General features: G+C 34.7%; 1 protein-coding gene across 2 annotated transcripts in view; it reads right to left on the reverse strand.

The window, feature by feature from the left end:
* APPL1 (adaptor protein, phosphotyrosine interacting with PH domain and leucine zipper 1) overlaps positions 1–15,030 on the reverse strand; it is a 32,754-nt gene that overhangs the window by 6,646 nt on the left and 11,078 nt on the right. For both annotated transcript variants that reach the window (XM_065933442.1, XM_065933441.1), the window contains exons 6-18: positions 13,752–13,793; positions 13,124–13,182; positions 10,225–10,371; positions 9,254–9,336; positions 8,373–8,531; positions 7,501–7,689; positions 5,522–5,564; positions 4,189–4,245; positions 3,002–3,093; positions 2,435–2,617; positions 1,033–1,085; positions 262–436; positions 126–162 (exon numbers count right to left, since the gene is read on the reverse strand). In XM_065933442.1, the coding sequence (XP_065789514.1) occupies positions 126–162; positions 262–436; positions 1,033–1,085; positions 2,435–2,617; positions 3,002–3,093; positions 4,189–4,245; positions 5,522–5,564; positions 7,501–7,689; positions 8,373–8,531; positions 9,254–9,336; positions 10,225–10,371; positions 13,124–13,182; positions 13,752–13,793 (1,319 nt within the window). The remainder of the gene's footprint in view (positions 1–125; positions 163–261; positions 437–1,032; positions 1,086–2,434; positions 2,618–3,001; positions 3,094–4,188; positions 4,246–5,521; positions 5,565–7,500; positions 7,690–8,372; positions 8,532–9,253; positions 9,337–10,224; positions 10,372–13,123; positions 13,183–13,751; positions 13,794–15,030) is intronic.

Below are 15,030 nucleotides of genomic sequence, written 5' to 3' on the forward strand. Positions count from 1 at the left end.
ATAACCATCTAAAATAATCAATCATAATTTATGCTTCCATATCCAAATATACAGAATCAGGATTATCAGATGGAAATTGTGTATATGTACAAAGAGCCTTAAAGCTTTAAACATGCAGAACTCACCGTGAGCCTTGTAACTTGTGTCTGTGGATCAATTAACCTATAATAATAAACAAAATTTAGGGAAAAAATGTTAACTATCCTAAAATTAAGTAAATATTTATTCCCACAGTTTTTTGAGGGACAGGTTACTACTTACTTTAAACAATCACAAGTGACTAATAGATGTGATTCTGTCATACGAAAGATGTTATGGATGGCCCGGGCAGCTAAAATTTGGCGCATTGTTTCATAAACAACATCTGGATTGTCATCTGATTTCACCTCCATAGAACCAAGGAATCGGACAATAAACAACTGATGAAGTATAGACTCTACAACAAAACAAGGTACATTATGTAATTTTAAATCCCACATGTCTTTTCCTCGGAAATTAAATACACTGCCTTCTTTAGGTTTTCCAATGAAATATTCAATCTAGCAGAAGCACTCAGAAATAACTCCTAACTATAGTGTTCATGTTACAAGAAAAGTAAGATCTCAAATTCTAACAGCAAAAGATTACGCTTCAGCAACTGGTGGTTCTGAGTTAAAAGAATTCCTTTTACTATTCTGACAGCTTTACTGTTAGTTTGAAATTATATCAAAGTAAATAAGTATGGGAAAAAGAAAAAAAAATTATGCTCCAGAACCAGAAGAAAACAGCTGTTAGGAAAAGTCAGAGGATATCTTATACAATGAGATTCTGACTATGAGGTCAAAAGTATGATATTCTATAATTTTGTGTGAATAATGAAATCTTAAGTCTGAGTAAGTTCTGTTGCTTTAACTGTACTATGAGTAAAAAGAAAAAACTGTGAAGTAAAGATACCGTTAAAACATACAGCAGAACAAATGTAAACAACAAATTCTTCTTGCAGTTTACTACTCTGAGAATCTCTAAAATATAAGAATACTACACTTATTTTACCTTCAGTTTCAGACTTTGTACCTCCTCCAGATTCTCCAAATGGATTTGTACGCCTGAAAAGTATTTTAAAAAATTATGATCCAGTGGTCAGTCACCATGAGCCACAGGGAAGCAATCTCAATCACTGAACCCAGAGTTAAAAACTAAAAGTCAGGAAACCTTGTACACACATTTTTAAAAGCTCAAAAATACCCCTTGCTGTTAAGGAACACTATTGATGACCAATTTACTTGTGACGAAGGCCCCTGCCCTTACACTAATAGGCTGAACTCAAAGTTGCTATATTTCAGAAAATGTAGACAGATAGGATGTTTAGTCACAGACATACAAAAATCAACATCAAAATAAACCATGTTGTAAAAGTTCCTAAATTTAAATAAACTAGGACAGAGAAATGGCTGATTTAGCTTCAACTTTAGTTACATGAGAAAAATGCCAGAAATTTCCTTGGATTGTGGAAAAAAAAACCACCAAACACCTTTTAGGTCCTCTAAGTACATGATGCAAGTTAACTACAATAATTTGAACATTCTCTAGTATTAGACCTGATTTCTCAAGGCACACGTAACAGAATGTAAGAACAGCTAACCAGAGATGGAAGCAACTTCCTTCCTAAGTGTGCCGGGCTCATGACACACCCACAATAAAGGAAGAAAAGTACAATCCAAAGTAGGATTTACAAGCAAACAGAGAGCTGAGTGGTTCTAAGATAACATTGGCTTTCAGATAACATGAAATTGATCTCCCTAATATGTGTCTGACCTATTATATCAAATGCTAAGTACATTCCTATGAGCAAATGTAAATTATTCTTTCTTTGCCTCAGTCATGTATACCCAAATTACTACATTATTAATTTATTAAGTGTCCAACCTACTTAATGATTTGCCTTAAGCCATATTTCTCTCATCCATAACCAAAGAAAAATTTTAACTACTTTGACAAGGATTTATCATTACATAAATAAAGATAATTCATTAATAATTCACAGCATGACAATGTCTCAGTACCTTGCTGGAGATTTCTTATTCTAGCACAAGATAACATTTTCCAATAAACCTATGGCACATATATATTATTCTCATACATTAAAATATTGTCATGATATCAACTTTATTGTCACAGGACTGTCACCTTTCTTCTGTAATTTTAAGAGTAAATACCTTAGAAGTAGGTCTGATAAAACCATTCAGAATTGAATATTTCTAAAACTAAATTATCTGAACTCATTTAACAGAGGCAAAAACAGAGAAAAGCCTTCATGATTCTTCTTCAACTATCAAAATTCCGTTAGGTAATTACAGAAAGAAAAACATAGCTGATGCACAAGATATGTGAGAGATGGCTCTCAACTGTAGAAATGGACTCATAAGCCTTACAGCTTTACAGACCTATCACCCACCTGCCTCCCTGGCCGGAGGCTTTTGCCTGGCCAGACTGATCTTCACACACAGGAGAAATGATGTCAAACTGTATTGGGGTGTCTGGGGCAACAAGAGAATCTAGAGAGAGGGCAGCCAAATTTGTGGACTCAGATCCTAAGGATCCTGAACTGCTGGTTCGAGCTGTGGGTGGCCGAGATTGTCTAAGCAAAGAAAACAAGAAGGCATTACATTTAGTTTTCTCTTGTACATTAAACACTGAAACCATGACCAAAAAAATATAATTTTATAAAGCGATGAGAACAAATTTTAATAAGTACAATCCCAAATCACAGCTACTTTATCAAAAGATTTCCTTCCAATTACTAAATTCAGAAACATAAATCATGTTAACCTAGGGATGAACACTAAGGACATTTGGAATCCTTATTTATTTAGTGCTCTTGCTGGTGAATTCACCAATTTGAAAATACATTTTCTAGAACTATTTTGTACTAATGTAACTAGCACTGCTAAAATCCAAGTGTTTGCTAACACTTTCAACAGCCCATATAGCTCTTTAAATAACCCAGAGTCTGGTAACTCACCCTGCCGGCCTCAGGCTTTCGTGCCTCTGCTGGAAGGATGGGGAAGGGGTGACAGCTTCCAGAGCTGACTGATTTACTCGGGCAGCGATTTCCTGTTTTTGTAAAAAAGGACTAGTTAGTAAAGCAAGAAAACCAACAGTTTAAATATAACTCTGAATTCTCAGAGTGGTCTTGACTCATACTTAAATTGTACTTCTGTAAAAGTTACTAAAGTAGTTCCACATTTTCTAGCCTTAGTATTAAGATATATGTATGATTAACTTCACAACATTATAACTTAAGTTTCCTCTTATTTCCTATAAATCTAAGGGAAAAATCTGATTTTTTTTCTATTAATATACATAATAGGAAATATTGTTTTTTCTTTAAATTTTTAACTCCCAGACTTTTTAAGATTAAGGTTTGTATTGATAGCACCTAGTACAGTGCCTAGCATATGTGCACGCAAACTTGCTAAGTATAGAAATTTAAAAGGAGTAAGAAATAATCACAAAATATTAAGTATATGACTATGATGCTGAAGTTTCCATAATTTTACAGAATGTATTTATGCTCAGAAATATCTGTGTATTTACTGATAAAGTTAACATGGATATTTTCAGGCTAGATTTGAAAAAAGTTTCCATAAGAAATATTTTAAAACTTATTAAATAATTTAAAACACGAGCTAAATAAAACAGTATGTATACTAGAAAAAAGAATCACAAAACATTTTTGCACTTCTGTGTCTTACAGTTAGGCAAAAATATGAATACACTATCACAAAGTGATTAAATATTTCTTCTCTCATAAATAATTCTGGATAAGTTCAAAAATATTAAAACTTTGACTTCTGATAAAAGTACAGTAAGTTTGAATTATTCAAATCCAAACTCTGTATTCCCTTTGTAGTCCCTAGTTAATAATTTCCTTGTTAATAAACAACTCATCTAATTTGCATTTTAATTTTTTGTTGTTTCCAAGTGACATAACAGAAAGAAAAATCTAGATTGGCAGGAGATCAAGTTAGTAAAAGCAAAAGACTCCTCTACAGTTAGCACTGATTTCCTTAAATTCATAAGATCATTATAAAACATTCAGGAGCAAGTTAAAAGATTACAGAACTTGAGGAAATGTAATAAAAGTCATATAAGCCACCGAATTACTAAATTTTGCCAGATCTGGATACCATAAAATAAAAATATTACCTCTGGGTTTTCACTTAAATATATTTGTTTGGATATGTTATTTATTGTACAGATCCACTGCCAAGAGGAAAAAACAAAAAAATATGATTAGTATTTTTTTCTACAGTGCTTCCCTTCTAAAAGAGAGCATTCAATATTTAAGTAACATAGAAGTTTTAGTAGAAGTAACATATAATCTTTCTTATAAGATACCTTCCTATATACAAAAGCATATATATGTATAATACTTGAAGGTATATAACAGAACACTGAAGAGATTTGTTATTTTTAAATCCCATATTTTTTCATAAAAATATAGCCATCATATTAAATTATAATTTAATAGTCTGTATTTATCTTTTTAGTATCACATCCTCCTCTAATCCCGACCAAATAAAACAGTCTGGACTCAGATATCATGATTAATACCAATGTAAAAAAAGTTAAGAGCTAAATATATTCCTTGTGAATGTATTTTACATACTTCCCTTTCAGGTTTATAAATAACACAGAAAACACTCGCTGCCCCACATCCTCTGCGTCACTCTCACGGATTCTGGTACCTGAGGAGCCTCATAAAACCTAATATTTATTCTGTTTGGTAAAAACCCTGCAAAGAGCAGACATTTATCTGTATTCCTCAGGGATCAAAAGCAGGCTTTAATACCTACTCTTTTCTATAAGAAGTAAATAAAAGTTGATCTCTATGTAATTTCCAACATTGTCTTCTACCAAGACAATTATATAATACCAGATAAAATGGCTCAGAGTCAACTTAAGAGTATATTTTCATTGAAGATTTCTCAAGACACAGTTTTTCAACTGCCAGTTCTTAGTAGTAACTTACCTTCCATATTTGGTGTACTACAAGTAAAAGTGGAGCCAAAAACAAAAGAGTCATGAGGAAGAATAAACACTCCCAGATTTTTGTTTTTCTTTCTTTCATTTCCCCAAGGTTTTAAGCCTTAGTTGCTTACTGCCATGCTACATCTGCTGCTACTATGTTCTTAATGCAGCAAATACTGTCTCAGAGGGTTGGTAAGAGAAGGGAATAAACTAAACTCTAGCCTCATGATACTAATAGCCTGCCAGAGAGCAGCAGTCACAAGGCTATTTCTGAATCTGAGCTTCTAAAAGGACAGCAAACAATGATCTCTAAGGTCTCTCCGTATAGGTCCACTTACAAAATTCCACGTGAAACTTAAGAATGTTGCTTGAGGGACAACTGACCTTTATGAAAAAATTAACCAGGATTTCCCAAATTTCTAAAATGAACACATCAACATGTCTTGTTATCAGAAAAATTGCTTAAGGTGGTGCTAAAGAAATCAAATATGAATAGATAAAATTTTACCTCTTCATGGTCTTTTTTACTCTCTGCTTGCAAAATTGAAGACCTGAAAAGAAAAAAAAAAAACCCAGAAAGTCTGACATTCAACTTTTTTCTGAAGTACTTTTAACATGAATGAGAAATTTTTACCTTTAAAGATACACATAAAACCAATCAGTATCAACAAACAAAACACTACAGAAAACATGTAACCAAGGAGATTAACTACCAGAGGTATCAGACTTAGATTTTAACAACTCTTCACTTTGTCTGTCTATGCCAAGAGGTACCAAAAAAGAAATGTGCTGGTTTTTAGCAGGCAGAGTACAGAAAAGGGACACCGACACTAAGACAACGCATTTCAACTTTCTGACACTCACTACATGTATTTCAAATACAAGTCAGTGGTCTTAATAGAAAACACTCGTTTTACTTCTTTATTTACTATTTTTCCTTGAATATTGTTAAGTAAAACTTTTCAATATATTAATCACTAACATAAGGAGATACAACGTTTCTACAGAGGTTTATATTTTCTTCTTTTTTTTGGAGAATAATTGCTTTACAATATTGCTTTACAATATTGATATATGGCCTCCACCATATATCAACATGAATTAGCCTCAGGCATACATATGTCCCCTCCCTCCTGAACCTCCCTCTCATCTCCCACCACCCCATCCCATCCCTCTAGATTACACAGAGCACTGGGTTGAGCTCCCTGTGTCACAAATTCCTACTGGCTATCTATTTTACATGTGGTCATGTATATGTTTCCATGCTATTCTCTCAATTCATGCCACTGTCTCCTTCCCCCACTGTGTCCACATGTCTGTTCTCTATGTTGCGTTGCCATTGCTGCCCTGCAGGTTCACCAGTACCATCTTTCTATATTCCACATGCATGTGTTAATATACAGTATTTGTCTTTCTCTTTCTGGCTTACTTCACTCTGTATTATAGGAGCTGGGTTCATCTATAGAGGTTAACATTTTAAGAATTAGGAAAAAAATTGTTTTTGCTAATTTTGCATCACACTGGGAATATGAAATGGGAAATCATGTTAAGCATTAGCAGAAAACTGAAAATATAAAAATGTAAATATATCCAGTAACATTAACAGTTAGGTTATTTGGACAAATGAACACAGGGACTCCCAACATCTCATGTCATAAGTGGCATACTGTAACGGACATCCATTATATGTTTACAGAGGACTATGAAATAAACATTCAGTATTTCCTCAACTATTTAAAAAAGGTACTTAGAATAAAATACAAAAACTGTAAGGCAATAACCAAGAAGTTAATTGTTGTTTCTGGTCAGTGAGGTTTTTTTCATACTCCCTTTTATATTTTTTCTGAGCTTCTCAAAAATTTGTTTTAAAAGCTATTTTATGGGATTCTTGTTTAATGCAAAGGTAATAGAAGTTTTAAAATGGCATATAACCATAAATGGCCTAAATAATTAATGTAATCAGAAATGTGTGATTAACATTTTGAAATATTATTAATAGTACCTACTACACATTGGGCACATTGTTAGATTTCTAGTCTTTATAACAATTTATAAAATAGAAATGAAGACCCTCCCACCTCCCATTTTACAAGTAGAAAAATGAAGCTTAGAGAGGTTAGATAACTTGTCTGAGACTACAAAGTAGCTGGTGGATTCAGAATTCAAACTTTCTGACCCCATGTTGACACTCTTCATCCTAACTTGTGCTGCCTTCCCTACACCTGGACTTTCAGTAACCAGTCTCTTAACACGAAATCACACGTCATTACCACATAAACTTGCTTTGACAGCCTCAAAATATTAAGACATCATTTATGCGAGTCAAAAAGGAAAATTCAACTAATTTCTACAAAATTAAAAAGGAAATTACCCTAATACATAATAATTCTAAAAGATCTACACAATGTCCAAATGCAAAGGAATTATCCTACATTTCAGTAGTTTAAGATATGACAGTTTTTTTTAATAGGAGAGAAATATACTAACTTTTTGCCATCAAAAGAAGTGATCTGAAAACAGTACCGCCTGTCTTCACAGTCCACAGCCATTACTGAGCAGTTGTCTATGTCCATGGCCAGGCCTCCCGCTACGTCCCCACGGGCCTGACTCATTAGGTTTCCACCCTGCGTGAAGTAAAACTGTCTGTCCCAGGAAGATGACACCAAGCCTGTTTTACTAAATGAAGAAAGTACATTTATTCTTTAATAACAACACATCTAAAATCTCATCATAAGCCAGACACAAGATAAAGCCCATCACAAAGACTATGCAGGCAAAAAGGCACCAAGGTGCCTAAAAAACATAAACATCAGTTTTTCAGTCATAAATTCACATATGCTGACCCCCTTATGTGAGTGAGTATGTATATATTTCCAAAACAAGATTGGAAATGATCAAATTATAGCTATTATAATGATGCTCCATAAAATATAGTTCAACATTCAAGGGAATAAATTCAAAACAAAAGAATTTATTTTACTTCGCGAGTTAACTTCCTTTATCCTTTCTTCAGGTAAAATCTAACATTTGACTTGATGGTGTGATTACATATATTTTAAATTATGATAATGATTATCGTAACAGTCACTTGTTATGCCATTTATTTAAACTCTAATTGGTTTCACTGTTTAAAATAATTCCAAATCATTTGGTAAAAATCTAAATAGAATTTTACTTCTGAAAATTACTTATGTACCTCATCTGTCAAAAAGTTGACATAAATACTAACTGTGGTATTAGTAAAAATATTCTATATTTAGTAAAATCAAAACAATTTGGAGATATCAACTGTACAGTATATTGACTTGCTCTTACCTTAATTGATACACATTATATGAAAATAACAATAGTTTTCTTACTTCCTAGCATTAAGGTATCCAGCCTTTCGGGTTAAGTTTCGATGAACAGGAAATTTTGTGGGGTCTGGGTCAGGCACGTATAAGGGGTCACTGGCTACTTCCAAGTCCTCTATTGTCTGCTGCATGGTCTCTACATCACTGTCCATTTCCCTGCGAACACTAACAGAGGGAACAGATTATTTACTACCAACCACAACAAAGGACACCTCACCAATCTCATTTCTCTGTATATTTGTTCTGTACGTTTTCCTAAAGAACCTCAGTAGCATGGCTGGTTAAAGTAGCATGCTATAAAGCAGCTTTACGTTTTGAAACTTTAGATATTTTGAAAATAATACCAAATTCCAAAACTAATGAATCCACACCGAATGACTCACTTTGGAGGAATTTTCAAACTGCTCTGTCCTGTATCTTTAAACAGTAATCATTTTCATCTCTTTCCATATCACAGATTAACCACATGACTGCTCAGATTTTGAAGCTGATTAGAATTGCTTTTTCTCTCTCTTTAATCTTTCATGGCTTGGAAAGCAAGATTTATTTAATAATCTCCCATCCATACTCTATAATTTAGATAATTGTGAAGATAATTCACTTATGGATAATTACTATTAGGTGCCTGTTATATTCAGACACAAAACCTAGTTTCAAATCAATAAAAATACCATCCGATTTGACACTGTTATGAAATTCAGAGTTCAAATGCTGTGGAAAAGATGGTGAGAAAATCAAGAAGCATCCACAAGTCACTCAAGAAACACTCCCATGGCAGGGAAAACAGCCCATCTGAAATTAAGTGCTAAATATTTTTAGATTATGGTATTTAGCTGTTAGCTTATTCTCATAACTTCATTTTCAGTTTTAAGGAAGAAAATACTTACTTCTGTACACTTGTTCCAATATTAGTTAAGAATTCTTCCAGTTGGTCATTGAGATTTTCAGAACCCATCTTAAAGAAACTTATCTGGGGCAAGAGGGTGTGGGAGTGGGAGGGTTAACAACAAAAACACACACACACACACAAAAAATACTTAGAGTGAATCATATCCACAATTGCCAAGATACACAGTTAAGTAAAAAAGGGTTATTCCCATTTGTGTAAAAATAGGCTGTAGTTTACAATGACTTTTACTGAGCATACAGTCACTGAAGAAACTACACTTAAATTTCACCATGCATCCTCTTATACAGTAACGCATACATATGGTAAGTTTTTAAAATTAGAAAAGATATTTTTAAACATTTCAAGTAAGTCATATGGATAAACTATTTTATGTTTACTACAAAGATACGTTTTATATCAGAGGAATAATAAGCACTCATTGTCGAAGGAAATTTCACAAACTCTTCCCTTCAGGGCACTGCCATTTTGTCTTATGTTACTCAAACTTAATTTTCTAGCCTCCTTCCTAATGTACAACTCTTGGAATACTCTGGAGTTTATCCACTAATTTTAACTCAGGAGGTATGCAGGGAACATGAGACAAACTCAAGCATGTCCATTCTCTTTCAGATTTACTATAAAACAAGAGTGAGTGGAAGCTTGAGCAATAGGAGTAGCTCCAGAGTTCCTTTAGCTTTCTGTTCCGTCCTCAACTGAGATGGACACGGTCTAAATCTAAGGTAGGTGTGTTCATGTACCTTAAAATATCTGAAATCTTCATCTGCAAGGAACACCCTTCTCCCTAACTTCCTTAAGATAGCACACTGACGACATTTTAAAAAATGCTTTAAAAACACAAAAGTGAGTATTTTGACCTTAGTTTGTAATATCTTTACATTTAACATAAAAATCAAACTTAAAAGAAAGTTCTTAGGACAGTTACAAACCAAAACACAGTACAGTATTCACCTGAGCTTGCATATACCCAAGTAGAGGTTCTAACAATGCTATTTTCTTTTTGTACTGAAGAGTATTTAACGCACAAAAATAATGCATCATGGTCTGGTGTTGTTTTTTTCTGGAAGTGTAGACATCTTCTGTTACTTCATACTTCACCTTCGAGTGAAAAGATTAAAAATACAATTATTTATTTGATTTTAAGTTACCTTTAGTAGCGGCCAAGGGGAAGAGACTATCCAAGGGGAAAAGTGCATTGCCCGCAATTGTATATAGCTTTCTTAGAAGATAAAAATCCTGCAGAATATTGGATAAGATAGTTTTCCTGTTTTACCACCAACCACTTTCTTTTTAAAATGCACATTAAAAGCAGAATTCTGCAAATAACAGAATGGTATAGTGACTGAACTAAAGCCTGGAGGAAAAGCAAACAACAGTCTGATTTTAGCTTAGCCATTAATCTTTGACCTTTCTGAGTTCACAGCATACCATTCTCTCCCTACTGCGCCTCTTTTCTTACATTTGTTTTCCTTCGCCCACACTCAAACCATGTCTCTTGTACTCAGATGATAAATACTCATTGAGCACCTGTTACATAATACATTCTGTCTCTTCTCTTTTCCTGCTTTCCTTAGAATACCAAATCAAGTACCAAGAATGTTCCAATGCACCAATGACTCCCCGGTTTTTATCTCCTTCCCCTCATTCTCCCAGTTGTTAGAGGAAGCAGATCTCCAGGGGGGTTGTGTGTGTGTGTGTGTGTGTGTGTGTGTGTTGAAAACGTACACAACTGAAGATGGTATCCTCCTTATAAAACTTGCTCCTCTACTTAGCTCTTTTAATTTTTCCTGGATCCATCCATCATCCAAGAATTTTAGGACTCATTTTTTATTCCTCCTCCTACCGTAAGTCTTGTCAATTCTACTTACAAAGAAGTATCTTTGAAAAGTATTCCTTCCTCTCCACTTTCAATCGCAACCTTATCTGAGGTTCTTCTAATATCTTTGCAAACTATTCCAGTACCTTTTCATTGGATTCCCTCTAGCTGTGTCCCCTTCATATTTCCATTAGTATTTTAATTCTGTTAACACAATTGCATGCTGTTACTCTTTCGCTTAAAATCCTTTGGTGGCTGCCTACTCTCGATAACACATATTTCAGTCATTAGCATAGGAACCTGGCCCCAAATGACTACTTTCTTTCTGTTTAGTCATACCTCCTCCCAATACATCCTGTGCTCCAGATGCACTGAAATGATTACCTTTCCATTATTATAATTATTGCAAGAAATAATAATTGCTAAAAGCCAGGTAATCTATATGTATTCTCTTTCATCTTCACCACTACTGAGTTTTTTGAGAGGGAAATTAACTAACCAGTGTATGACCTCAGGCAAATAAGCCACAGAGCTGAGATCAGTTGCCAAGCAGTGTGACTCCAGAGCCAGTGCTCTTAACTTTTACACTCTCCAAACTCTACCATGTGCTTCTGCAGAGACTGTTTTTCTTCTAGAAATGCCCTCTCCCCTAATCCCAAACCACTGGTATCTGCTCACCTTCAGTGCAAATGGCACCTCCTAAAAGTATAACCTTTCCCAAGTTACCAATCAGAAGATACGCTGCCCTGTCTGTGCTTTCCCAGCTTTTTGCTAAGACTTCTTTACTGCACTTAACTCCGTGTTAATCCCTGTATTCTGGCAGCTGCTCTCGCCGTATGCTTTCATACAGGAAGCCTTTAATAAATGTGGATTATCCACTCACTGAAGACAGAAGTGGAGCCTATTCACATTGTTTCCCCCATAGTAACCATTATGCAGTAGGTGCTCAACAAATTTTTCAAGTAAATTAGTGGAAATATTTTTAAAAAATTACCTGTAACAGCCAGAAGCAATGTAAAATAAAATTCATCCTCAGAGTCTTTAATTACCTTTTTGTGTCAAAATAACAAACGAATGTAGATCTTAAAATGTGTATATTTTATTAATATCTGCACCAAATTGAGTAATCAAAGAAAGCAAGCCTGGGCACTGATTCTGGGAGAGAATACCCCCTTTCTGTGTCACAGCGGCTGCTACACTGTCCATCATACCCAACCGTGGATCCCCACAAGTGGTCACTGTGCCCCTACCAGCAGATGCAGGCGAGGCTGCAAATACAATTCCCCGGCACAGAGGCTACCTCCCTCACAAATATCTGGTGGAGGCCTACATCTATCCCTCCATCCATCCATCCACACATAACACACGTATTCTCTGTAAAGGAGGAGGACCTCATGGCAGAATTTCATTCAGTTAAGTATGGAACAGTTCAACGTTTCCACCACAGTATCTCAGAACCCACTTTTGAATATATATATTTAACAAAACAAATGCAATGTGATCAAAATACAAAGAGAAAGGGGATGATGTTACACCTGGGCATCAATTACACTTTTGGAATAGTTATGTTTACTTATTAAATTCTATTAACAGAGAAATATTTTGTTTAAAAAGAGAACTAATAATTCTCTGATAATTAATAGTTAACAGAAAGGCTCTAAAGTAACTGCAGGAAAGAATAAACTAAGGGTAATACAGCAAAATGCACGAAGTTACTGCTGGCAAACTGCATTTTTAAACTGGAAAAGTAGCCCATCTCATGAAACAGTTGTTAATTGCAATGTGTTGTTGTTGTTTAGTCACTAAGTTGTGTCTGACTCTTTGTGACCCCATGGTCTGTAGCCCACCAGGCTCCTCTGTCCATGGGATTTCCCAGGCAAGAATAACAGAGTGGGTTGCCATTTCCTTCTCGAGGGAATCTTCCCGACCCAGGGATTGAACCCGCATCTCCTGTGTTGGCACACAGGTTCTTAACCACTGAGCGGCCAGGGAAGCCCATTAACTGTGATACTGAAGGAGTAATATGTACCAAACCTTGTCATTTTCTCTTTTTTTGGACAATCTGCTATATCTGTTAATTGCAGCATCATGATCTGGAAAACAGAAATGACTATTAACAACAATGCAGTAATACTTTGCAAAACTTATAAGCGCTTTAACGGGTTTCACGTGTGCATCTGTCAACAGATATACTGAAGCAAAATAAGAATTCTCTACTATGTGATCAATGAACCCTTATGTTCCTCACAGCCACACAGAAACACCCTAAAGTATGTTTCTATTTATTAAATTGGTAAAAACATTTAATTTCAAGGAAACAGTAGTCTACTCAGAGTTTTTTTTAAGTATTTTTAGTACAAAAACAGCAAATGCTCACTAAAGAAAATTTGAAATATACAGGAAAATAAGGAAGAAAAAATATATACCACCTTCTCAGGTATCATGAAGGTAACAAACCACAAGATTTAACTTCCTTTGAAATTTTTCTTCTAGGACAAACAGTGCAACTTAAATAACAACAGATTTAAATAATATTCGCTTAAGTATTAGGTTCATTTCTTTTTGATTATTACATAAAATCTAGCTACAGGTTTATGTTGATAAGGAAATGCATCATTTGGATCACTGAAAGAATTAACTGTACAAAGTAATCAGAGCTTACCATTACTGGCAATCTGAAACACTTCCTTTAATGTCAATATTTCTGGAAAAGTTCAAGAATAATTTAAGTTTAGCATATTTCTGAACTATCTTAAATTACGTTTAGAAATTTAAGCTATAATTAAAACTCCAAGTAATATTTCAAACTTCAACATTTAAAGTGAAAAAGTTACTGTGTTTCAACTAGCCCTAGGGAACATTTACTTTCATTAGCAACTGTTACACCACCAGAAATTGTACTTGCCACAAATTATGACAGAAGAATAAATTTTAAAACTACTTCAAATTCTCAAATATACAAATATTCTGATTTAGTACCAGAATCCAACTTACTGATCTTCTGATATTGACTCTAATAACTTCAAATGCTGAATGAGAAACATTGTATTGACAAGATTTTGATATTCAGTCCCCTTAGACTGAGAAAAGAGGTCTTGTTTCTTGACCTTGGAGAAGATTATTCTTGAAGATTACCAAGACATTTTAATTCCATCTCTAAAATACATCTTTATTCCATGTATCATTAAATACTTTATCATCACTGATACATTAGCTCAATATTTTTATTCTATCGGCATATTGTGTAGGTAAGTCTGTATGACTGTCTGAGATTGTAAATTGTAAGAAAGCAAAGTTAAGTCTATAAAGCTCTCGTTTTATCTCGTTTTATACTGATAATACTAAATTATTATTAGTATTTGTGGTGGGGGGAAAAAAACCCACCACAAGCTACTGAGACATGAAGTGTTAGAGGGGCCAGCCCCCACGTCCCATCACTCCAACCCACCCACATAGCTCATCTTCTATGCCACTGTCCCAGCTGAGGCCTTGGTCACACCTCACTGCACTCTCACAACTTCCAGGTCCATTCTCCTAGCACCCTCCAAAAACAGTTAGAATAGGTCCACTTCTTAAAGACATCCATTGTCTTCTCTTTACTTATAAGCACAACATCTTTAGCATGATCTAATCTATTTCTAGAGGTGTCCCCCACCATGCCTCAACACATCCAACACTGCAGCCACACTGAATTTCTCAAAGCAAGACATATATTTCTACAACCCGTAACTTTGTGCTTTCTGGTCCCTCTAATAAAACAATGACTCTCTTCTCTTGGCAATTCTTCTTCATTGTTCAATGCTCATGTTATATCTGTGGTGAAGCCTTCCTGATACCCTACTCTGAGCCAGCCTTCACAGCACCATGCTCATCCCAAATTACAAGAGACAGAGTACCATAATTATGTTTACCCATCTCTTTCTCTGAGCTTTTTCAAGGGA

This window comes from Muntiacus reevesi, chromosome 4, assembly GCF_963930625.1.
Source record: "Muntiacus reevesi chromosome 4, mMunRee1.1, whole genome shotgun sequence".
Lineage (NCBI taxonomy): Eukaryota > Metazoa > Chordata > Mammalia > Artiodactyla > Cervidae > Muntiacus > Muntiacus reevesi.